Below are 11,171 nucleotides of genomic sequence, written 5' to 3'. Positions count from 1 at the left end.
CCTTGGGGTGGGAAATACTTGTTCAACAGTGAGTTTCAACCTAACTCGAGCAGAGTTCCTGCGTCACTACCAGCAGGGCCACGCTGTGCCCTACGGACACTCACTAGACTAACACGACCATCCTCGCAGCACTCGAGCCAAGGCCCCAGGCTTGGGATGCCGAGTGGGGACAAGAGCAATGGTCAAGGGCTCCCGCCTTCCCATAGTCACTGTACCAATGGAAGGGCCTGATGCAAAGCGGGACCATGGTGCTGTTTTTATATTTATTTCTAGAGTTAAAATCTGTTTTACAGTTTTAAGTACATCATTTTAGAAAACCATTGTTGAATTGTCTGATCAGCAATGTTTATATAATCTCGTGCCCCTAGTTGCTTCAATCAAATAATTACATTTCCATCAGTTAAAAAAGTTAAACATTTGTATTAAAAACTATTCATCTGACCTTATCTACCCCAGATCCCCCAAAGCCCACCTCTAATTACTGTAATTTTAATGGATTTAAATTTTGTTCAACTTCTTTATGCTCAGGAGCATGAGCTTTACCGCGGTCCCCAAATTCAACTACTCGATGCTGGTGCAGAAAGCACACCAGAGTCACTCAGCCGAGTGCAGTTAAACCCCAGGCCCAGTGCCCAGGGGAGGCAAACCGGCAGATGTTCAGTGTTTAGGCTGCTCCTCCTACTGAGCCTTCCCCGTCAGAGCCCATGAGGACGGTGAAGGTCAGGGCTGGTTTGTATTTCGGGGCAGGGGGCGGTTGTCTTGTCACCCGAACAATTTTTTTAAACCTTGGTTTTGTCTCCAATTAGCCCCAGCTGCTAACCCTGCCTTTCAGGCTAACCTTTCCCTCACGTGCAGGTAGGCAGCCGCTAATGATTTCAGTTCTTTCTGCGTGCCGCCGCATGCAGCCAGTGGAGGGTTTGTCTCAGTATGACAAGATTTCAGTTATAAATGGCTTGATTTACAAAGGCAGCGTCTTCACCCCACGGCTGGCAAGCTCCCTCGGAGAGGCTGGGGTGTAGCAAAAGCGCATCCTCAGCCAGTGATGGATGAGCCCCACACCCACCTGTGCAGGACAGGCATGAACTTAAGCTCCTTGGTCCACGTTTAAAGGAGTCAGGCCCCACCTGTCCAGCCTCCTGTCCGCTGCGGTGCGCCTTGAAGCCTAGGGCGCGGGCCCGGGTGGAGCCGTCGCAGCCCCTAGGACAGTGGGTCTCAATCTATTTACCATTGTGGGCTGCATATGCAGCTCTGTAAGTGTTATGTATATTCTACCCTGAGGATGTCACACGGGCCACCCCTCAGCGCAAGTGGCCCGCAAGCTGAGAACCACTGGCTTAGGCAAAGATCCTGGATCCGAGATCTGCACTCGCTCACCCCTCCCAGCTGCACCTGGTCTCGCGCTTTCTGCAGGATCCTAGAGAGTAGACCAGTGAGCCCCCTGGCCCAGAGGAGAGGAGAACTGATGGAGCCAATGTTCTTTGCTAGTGAGACGAGAGGGAGGCCCCCACTCCTGCAAACAAGCATGCATGTGACTTTACGCCTGACCTCAGCAGGACTAAGGAGGTGCTTACGTGCTGGCAGAACCGGGGCCTTATTTCCCAGCTGGAGAGCTGAGTGCACTATCCCCTTGACTTGCTAAAGCCTCTGATGATTTCTTTAGTGCCCGTGTGATTTGCTGAGACAGCTCCTGGTGGAGGCTGGCTGAATTAATTGGTAGACTGCAGGGAGCACAGAGGAGTTCACCCATTTTAGTTTCCATTCAGCTTCCTTCTAGCAGCTGTTGCTACTGTCAGGATGCTGAAAAGGGGCTTTTGTTTATGTAGATTAGCATTAATATTCAAGCCCCTTGAGAGGAGAAATTGGGGCTGACGAAGAGTCGCACTGAACTGGTTATTTCTAAAGGCTTATTTCTGTGCTGCGTTTGCATTTAACCTGCTGGCTGTACGCTGCTTTCATTTACTCAATAAAACAATTACCGGCTTTACACACAGTATCTACAGTGGTTTTCCCTCTATCCCAAGCATCCTTCCCCCTCCCCTCCCTGCAGCAACATGCATAATAGACTGACAGTTTGCATCTGTATTGACAGCGAGACTGCACGGCTGATAGCTCCAAGGTCACCCGCTCTTTGGAATAATGTTGAGGGATCCTTTGCTCCTGGAAACAGGCAGATGGAGACAGCTCTTCACCCGAGAAAGTACCTGGGGTGGACTGTTGAGGTAGAACACCAGGCAAAAAAATATCACTGGACAGGCTTCCGCCTTACCCACCACCTCTGCCGCAGGAGGGGAGGTTTCCCTTTCAGCATGCACACTGCTTAATAAACCATTGACATATTATGTCACACCTTGCCAGAGCTTAAACTACTAATTGGCTGATAATTGCCATCTGTGCTAATTGGTGCATTTCGCTGGAAAACCTGAAATAAACCCACACAGACAAGTCCTGGCGCAGCTGGGATTGGGTTTCACTTATGCATATAGTATCTCTTTATTGCAACCTTCAAACATGAGTCAAATACATACAAAATTAACAAAAATGTCAATATAGCTTTATTAATTATATTATTATTCCAAAACAATAGTGATTCCTGGAGACACCTGACTAGAATTCAAATAGTGAAATGTTCAGTGTCCCTTGTGTTCTTATATTACATTTGTTGAAACTTATAAAAATATATATTGACTTTTCCAGTATGTATTTACATTATATCACATGTGGTTAATGAATATCAAAAAACCTAAACTGCTGAACCAACTTGATTCCAATTTTGGTTTGGGGGGGGAGGGAGGAGGGGGACGCAGTATTTAATACCTCGCTAGTCTGAACACACGAACTCTTGTTAAATTAAAGAATGGAGCTAATTTGTGCTGAGTGCTTTTAAGCTCAGGACTTTGGACCATCCTCATTTCAGGCTGTCCCTTCCCTCAGGTCTCGTGGGTACTAACGCTATCGAATATGATGCTAGTTTTCCTACTTTAAAACCTCCCCTCAGTATCCCCCAGCAGAGAGACACCTGTTTGCCTGACCCCACTTTGGTATGGGATTCTGGGAATTGTGGTAGTGGCCAGAGACCCGGATCAGATTAGGGCCACATTGTGCAGGGCATGGCCCACACAGGTAAATCCTTCAGGACAGGGCCTGTCCGCCTGAAGACAAGATGCAAGAAGCGGCTTTAACAAACAATGGGAGAGAAGCTGAGGAGTCCAGCTCCGACCCCGGTGCCAGATGGCAGCCTGGCCACACACGGGCTCCTAACGCAGCTAATGCCGGTGGAGCTGAACAGCAGAGACACTGTACAATTATTCCCCCCTGCCGCCGCGGGACAGTCAGATTGCTGCAGACAAATGACCTGTACCCAGGCAGAGTTGCATTTCCAACGGAGAGGTATTAGTTAGGGATTACGTGGAAAAGCCCTTAAACGTTGCTCCCTGTTCGTGGGTTGAGCTGGCAGTTATGCTACCGGAGCAAGGAGTGGAAAAATGAGTCTCAGGAAGCCAATAATAGGCTCAGACACCTAGCAGGAGATGGGGATGACATGCTCGGGTGTGCTCCATACTCTTCCTGAGAAGTACCAGGAGGCCCTGGCAGCCACACGAGGCACAGAATCCTTGCCAGAAGGGAGCCGGAGACTAAGCGACAAAAGGAAAAGCCGAAGTGTGAGAATAACAGCCTCATGTCAAGCCCTCAGCCAAGACCTGAATCAAAGTTTATCCTTTGTAAATTAACAGAATTAAGTCCTCCCGCTGGCATCGCCCTGCATTAGCAGCATGCCAAGAGCAGCTTTGCCTGTCGAGTGCTTTTTGCACCGGCACTTTTGTTCCGATCGTCATCATCCAAAGAAAACCCTTTGTCACAGCGTTGTTAGCAGATTAATGCAGAGGCACCCAAAGGAGCTTTGCGTGAATTTGAACTGGCAGCCTGGAAGGTGGGCAGATGGACACCCCTCCCGCTCCAGAAGAGAGATTGTTTCACTGGAGAGTGCAGGGACAGAGGAAGCAATTGCTGATAAGCCTCTTTGAAGGGAGGATTGAAGCTGCTGCTCAGGGCCAATTGTTTGCACTAAAAATATAATTGACCTGTGAGCCCGGAGTAATTTTTGGTTACTCAGATTACAGTGTCTTTCCAAGAGCACCTCTTGCATAAGAAAACGCAGGTTCTGCAGGCATGATGGGTGCAGAAAATCCGTCCCTGGGAGCATGGCCTGCTGGCCATACAGGCATGTGCTGAACCAGGACACCCACTACCAGCCTGACAAGTCCTTCTCACTTACCCAGACAACCTGGGGGTTTTCAGCACCCTCCTGCAGGGAAATGCTGGTTCTCACTGGCCACCACATCACTTGCCAATGCAGATGTTGACAAAGTCTTTGCGCCTGAGGAGGTCACAGAGCCTTTGCATGTTAAGTTCTTTGGGTCGCTTTGCTCTGCGGAAGGACATCTGGGATCTAACGGCTGTTCTGTTTGTTTCATGCTTGCAGCCAGAGCCCTGGCTGAGGAAAAGCACCCAGCATGTGGCCACTGGGAGCTCAGCTGTTTACATACAAGGTAACGGCCCCATACCTACAGAGGTACAGAACTGTGGCCTGGCTTATGGCAGTGAGGCGCCTTTGGCCAATGGGACAAGCTAAGGAACTCTGATTTGGGTTCAGTGGTTTTTTCCACTCCTGGAGCAGGGGAGGGGAAGGGAGACCCGAGCACGATCCTACTTGGGTGTGGTTTCTGCCACACACACAGACACTTGGTGCCTTGGCCACATTAACGTCCACAATCTAATCCTGTTGTAATTGCATTTATTAGCTCTAGTAAAGCCTGCTGATGACTAAAAAGGGTTCTTTATTCTCCTTGTAATAGGTCAGATTACACTGATGCCCCATGGGAAAGAGAGGGAGTACTGGGGCAGAAGCATTAAACCTTCCTTACAGCCCAATTGATCAGGGCATCCCTGTGACTAATAGAGGAGGGAAGCCGGTTCTCACTGTGTCCAAGATTGGATGGGAAAGAGAATAAATCCCCTTGGTCGAGCTGCTGAAAAACAGTGTTGCTAATTCATTTACTTATAAAGGCAATGAACACAGCCCTAAAGATTAGCTACTAATGGGACAGAAGTTAATATTAAAAATGTAACAATCATCTATAACGAGGGCCCTACCAAATTCATGCCCATGAAAAACGCATCACAGACTGTGAAATCTGGACTTCCGTGTGCTTTGACTCTATACTATATAGATTTCAAGGGGGAGACCAGCATTTCTCAAACTGGGGGGGCCTGACCCAAAAGGGAGTTGCAGGGGTTTCACATGGTTATTTGGGGTGGGGGGCACAGTACTGCCACCCTTACTTCTGTGTTGCCTTCAGAGCTGGTGGCTGGAGAGCGGTGGATGTCGGCCGGGCGCCCAGTTCCAAAGGCAGCCCCCCGCCAGCAGCAGTGCAGACGTAAGGGTAGCAGTACCCCTTCCCCCCCCCAACTCCTTTTTGGGTCAGGACCCTACAATTACAACACTGTGAAATTTCAGATTTAAATAGCTGAAATCATGAAATTTATAATTTTTTAAATCCTATGACCATGAAATTCATCAAAATGGACCATGACTTTGGTAGGGCCCTATCAATGACGTCTTCCATTCATCTTGTTTAGTAGCTGCACTGTTGAGGAGGGAGCCCAGTTAAAGAAGTTTATCGTTCAGATCAAGGAAAGTGTTCTCTGACCTAGGCAATGTTATGTCTTGTTTCTGTTGACAGACACAGTACAGAGCTTTTGGATGGGACTAACAGAGAGGCCCTTCCAATGACCAAGCCTGAGCCCCTCAAAAGAGTTAGTTAGCAAAGTAATTAAACTCCCAGGTTCACTCTGGAAACAGGTAGAGTCCACCTAACATGAGACACGGCAGTTTGCAATTCTGATTATAATTGAGAAGAAGGGACAGAACTTTTTTCAACTACGTTAAACCAGGTGTTTCAGAACGTAGGAGCAGATCCTCAGCTGCCATAAACGGTCGTTACTCTGATGAAGTCAATGGAGCTGTGACTTGCCCCTCAGTACACAGCTAACTGATGAGACAGGAGGCCCTTTAAGAAGCTGGGGCTAAGAGGGCAGCTGTGCGCTGACTCTCCCTCTCCTGCCGCTCTGAATTAATTAGATCCTTCCTTAATCAGCCTACTGTCACCTACCGATTGGCTAATGAGCTCCTGGAGCCTCTGCACTGATTGAAGAGCAAGTAGATCTGAGGTTAGTAAGGTTGCCATTTTTAGGTGTGCAGGGCTTCTCTAAAAATAGGCACCTGAATCATTCCTAGGCAACAGGGAATGATGCTTAATCTTCTGGGAAGGGAACCTCCCGTTTCAGTCTCGGTTCTGTGAGGACTCAAGAAACTTGACCATCCCGCAAGCCGCAGCATTGCTGCTGAAACACTACTGGGACTTCCCAGCCGTTTAACCTCCACTGCCAAGCCTCTAGGTAGTCTGCCAGTTGGTCGGTCAGTCCACCCAGCTGGCAGCATAGTATTCTACTGGATATAAACACAGGACGCATCTAGCTCAGGGGAGCCATATCACTGTAAACGCTGCTCCTTGGTTAGACAGTGAACTGATTACATGTTCCAGAATACAAGTCATCTGGCTCCAAGAGCTGCCAATTATAGAGACAGATTCCAAGGCCAGAAGGGACCACAGTAATCACCTAGTCTGACCTCCTGCCTAGCCCAGGCCAGAGAACTGCCCAAAATAATCCCAACAGCGAATCTGTTAGACAAACATCCAATCAGTTTAAAAATGGCCAGTGCCGGAGAATCCACCACAACCCTCAATGCCATGTTCCAATGGTGAATTACTCTCATGGGTCAATATTCACACTTTAGTTCCAGTCTGAATTTGATTAGCTTCAACTTCCAGCCCTTGGGCTCGTGTTAGGCCTTCCTCTGCTAGCATGGTAGATTTTAAGGCCAAAGGGAACATTATGCTCACCTAGTCTGGCCTCCTGCCTGACACAGGCCAGAGAACCTCACTCAGCGATTCCTCCATCTAACCCCAACAATTTATGTTCCAGTTCAACCCCATCTTTTGGAATGAGATCCAGTTTTGATTTAAAGACTCCAAGTGATGAAGAATTTACCACATCTCTTGGCAATCTGTTCCTATGGCTGATTAGAGTCACTGCTTAAAATCTGCAATTGATTTCCACTTTGAGCTTTGCTGACTTCAGTTTCTAGCCATGAGATCTTGTTATGCCTTTGTCTGCTAGATTCGAGTCCTCAGGTAGCTTTTCCCTCTGCAGGTACTTACAGATCATGAACAAATCACCTGTTAACATTGTCTTCAATATGCTAAATAGATTGAGCTCCTTTAGACTCCTGTTGTACGGCATGTTTTCCAGGCCTTAATTCATGTGTCTCAGCATACTCTGGGCCCTTTCCAATTTTTCAACACCTATTTAAAGAGTAGACCCCAGAGCTGGACCCAGTTATTCCAGAAATGGTCTCCACAGCAGCTCTGCACACCATCCAGAGTGCACACAACCCTTAGAAACCATCACAGCCAAGAGGTTACAGATATTGGGAACCCAAGGGAAGATGTCAAATGCAATGAAATGATCAGGAATCAAGTTGGTTCAATTTCTTACCTAGAGGACTATAGTACACTTTCTCTATAGATAAAATGTAAACATAAAGAGCATACAAATTGCACTTGATCCTTAGGATCTGGCATTTCTACCAAATGAAGGTTTCAGTTCACAATTATTATTTGTCTGGGTAGGAAACAACAGGATGTTGACTAAGTGGGCTGGAATTAGATGAACCCAGAAGACAAATTCTTTCCATTAAACGTTAACCAGGTGACATTGGGGCAGGTGTATTTTTCTTAACTGAAGAAGTGACAAGGAGAAGAGAGTCTGTCTACCTCAGGGAGAGTTCCCAACCCCAGCAATTCCCCGAAGAAATGGTGTGTTGAAAGGCATGTTGATTTCCGCATGCTCTGTAGATTTGTAGCACAAATGACCGGTCCAGTTCTCTACAGGGCAATATTTCTTATCTCTTGCTTTGCACACAATTTGTGCTCTGGTTACTCCATTGTTCCTTTCCTTTACTAGCAGGAATTGCTTAAATGTTTCAGAAGCCTGCAAAGAAAGGAGGCAACTTCCTCAAGGTCAGCTCACACAGTCTGAGCTGCCTGGATTCAGGATCCTTTGACAGGAGAGTTCGGATGTGACATTGCCTGAAAGCCTCTATATGGGCAGGAACATTACAAAGAGCTTTAGCTGCAACCTCTGTTATACTTAAAATACACACCCTCTTGGTGCCACATCTAGAGGATCTAATGTAGTTCCATGATGAACACTCTCTGTACATCCATCCCCAGGGCCATACTGTCCCTCTGTGGAACTAAACAGATATAAATCCAGCCTGATGAGGCAAGGAGGCAGTACAAAATAACCAAGAAAGCAAGCCAGCCAAGTCCCATGTAACTGTCAACAGAGAGTCACAAAACATGTACACATCATTCCCCACCTTATAGGCAGTGTTTGTGAAATGTTATCTGAGAAAATCCCCTCTCGAGAAGAACGTTCCGTTTTGCTTTGAAATGCAACAAAACCAACGTAAATCTGAACAAAACTAAATCCTGCTAACAAAACCGTTGGTCTCCGGAATCTGAACAGATCACAGCACCTGAGCCGAAGCAGAATTTTACTCAAGTATGGACAATTTAAAAAGCCCGCCTTAGAGTATCTCTTTCTGAACAAAAGTGTTAGATCCCCAATGTAACAGACTCTGCAGCGTCACCACGCCAGAGATAAATTAAAACATACGATTGCCTCTTTGTTTCATCGAGAGCAGAAGGAAGAATGCCCAGGCAGTGGGTAAATACTGTGCCAACACTACCGGGGATAGGAGGAGTTAAGGTCCTGTATTTAGTTTCAATTTAGTTTTCTATCCCTATGGTGCAGTCTAGTAGGCAGATCTGAATCACAATGCAAACAGATTTCTAAATGTGCTTTGAATACTTTCCACTGCATGAATTCCCTTTGTAAATCTTTGTCTTTCATCATCGATAATTCTCTTGTAATGCTTATAGATGATAATCAAAGGCCTACAAAACTCTGTACATCCAACTGAATCCAGGCTGCAAAAATCCATTACTAACTAACTTAACTAACTTAAAGGAAACTTGTACTGCTAAGCAAATGCCATTGGTGATGTAGGGTCTGATCCCTGACTGAGGACAGTGGGTGTGTTTGATGTGCAAGGAATGCAGGACTGGGCCTGTTATTTACAACAAAACAAGGTGCTGATACTGCCTGCCTTGTCTGGATTTCATGACAGTTTCAGAGATCCCATTGGTTCATTGATTCCGTTCGGATACCCATTTGGCCAGAATTTCCTATCTTGGGATCTAATCTGGCAACACCACCGTTGAAATTACCTCAAACTGACACCCCAGCTGTGGCTAATCAAACCAACTCCCAAACAGCGTAGAGCGTTCTCATCCCAGACAGCGCACACGGCCCAACCCTTCCTGGTGCTATAGCATCAGGCGTCCCACACCCAGCGAGCAGCTTTGGGATGCACCCTCTGGCTCTGACATAGAGGGATACTGATCCGTGATGTGAAACGTCAACATCGTGCTATGCTTTAACAGGGTGATTCTGAGAAGCCATTTCTAGTCCTCCTCCAGAGAACGGTTTTAGGGAGTTAGTTGGGACTGTCTATGGGGGAGAAATGGAGGCTACTCACCTGTAACCAGAGTTGTTCTGTCAGTGGCTGTGGGCACGTCCCAAGAATGAGAATGGACAGAGTCCAGTCGAAGAAGAACAGATACACGCTGCATTCTTCTCAATAATACAATAATAATTCTTCCAGCCTGACTCCCTAATTTTATCTGTCCCATTTCTGACGGAATTGGGGGACTTTTGCCTGCCACTTTGGTTTGAATTAGTTACTTTTCACACACTTTTTGTGACTTAACGAGGTAACCCTTGGAATGGAATGGATCACGCTGGGGAAGAGTGGGAATTCAGAATCTGCTCTGGAGGGACAGGAATGGATGGGCCAAGTCATCTTTCAAAGCTAGGCCATTAGCGTGTGCTGTGCTCTGGACTCTATACAACAGAAGGTACTCGTGGGGTCAGTAAAATACATCAGCTTGTATAAAAAATACCTATGGATTTATCAGTAGAACACCAGATACTAAAACACGGTCAAATCCAGTACACAAGTGTCCAGTCCACCCTGTTAACCTAGGTACCATGTGAAACAGCATCATTGTAGCTTGACTCTCACCCTACAAAACATTGCTGGGGAAAAACACAACCAACCAAGCACACTGCACTAAAGCTGCTGTAGGGAGGCCCCCAGGAAGGAAACACCAATTCCTAGACTCCCTCACTACTCTGGAATGACTAGTTTGCAGCAGACCTGTACTTCCTACCTCCCACTCACACAGCTGCTCTTGGTAAAGTCTCAGAGATTTGGTCCAGTTTAGGGGCCAGCTCCCGGCCCTGCTGCATCATTGTCCCCAGGGACTTTTAAGTCAGTGCTCTGAAAGTGTCCGTCCCTGCTGGGCTCACACCTGCACGCCGCGACCGTGCATCTGTATCACCTGGGCTCGCAGGGTCTGGATCCCACTCAGGATGGTTTTCTGATGTTCCACTGAGGTGATTCCCAGACTCAGGACATCTCTGGAAAACAAGCCCCACAGAAGAGGTGAGTTCGCAGCGTCAGACCCCAAGGCCACCAGCAAATGGTGCAAATAGAGATTTTAGACTAAAAGGCAACTGTGGACTCAGGGTTACAGCTCGTGTGGATGCGAAGCCCCATGCAATTCTCTTTGGAGCAGCCCACACAAGGAGTCTCAGCCAAAGGAGACAGCAGCTCAGGGACAGAGACTGTTCAATGACCATGGATGCCCACAGCATGCTGGGCATTTCACAGGCAACCGATGCTCTCTGGCCTGCAGACTTTGGAAGGGATCCCACACTGTAATCTCCACTATACAAGAGAAAGACTGGAACAGTGACAGGAGTCACGACAAGAGAAGCCAAACCCAAAGGAAGCAGGCTGGAGGAAAAGGGTTACAGTGAGATCAGGAGCTCACTTGGGGGCTGTGCTACCTGTATTATCTGGAAATAGGACTATTTATTTCCAGCTTTATAAACTCCAGGTAAGATCTGAGCTGTGC

At 47.3% G+C, this 11,171-nt stretch overlaps 1 protein-coding gene across 1 annotated transcript in view; it reads right to left on the bottom strand.

Moving 5' to 3' along the window:
* Positions 1 to 2,460: 2,460 nt before the first annotated feature.
* EPHA10 (EPH receptor A10) overlaps positions 2,461 to 11,171 on the bottom strand; it is a 115,617-nt gene continuing 106,906 nt past the window's right edge. The window contains exon 17 of the mRNA XM_073317553.1: positions 2,461 to 10,671. Within this exon, the coding sequence (XP_073173654.1) occupies positions 10,557 to 10,671 (115 nt within the window). The 3' untranslated portion in view covers positions 2,461 to 10,556. The remainder of the gene's footprint in view (positions 10,672 to 11,171) is intronic.

This window comes from Lepidochelys kempii, chromosome 19, assembly GCF_965140265.1.
Source record: "Lepidochelys kempii isolate rLepKem1 chromosome 19, rLepKem1.hap2, whole genome shotgun sequence".
Classification (NCBI taxonomy): domain Eukaryota; kingdom Metazoa; phylum Chordata; order Testudines; family Cheloniidae; genus Lepidochelys; species Lepidochelys kempii.
Note: the sequence above shows the minus strand (reverse complement) of the source record. Positions and strands in the feature narration are given on the sequence as shown.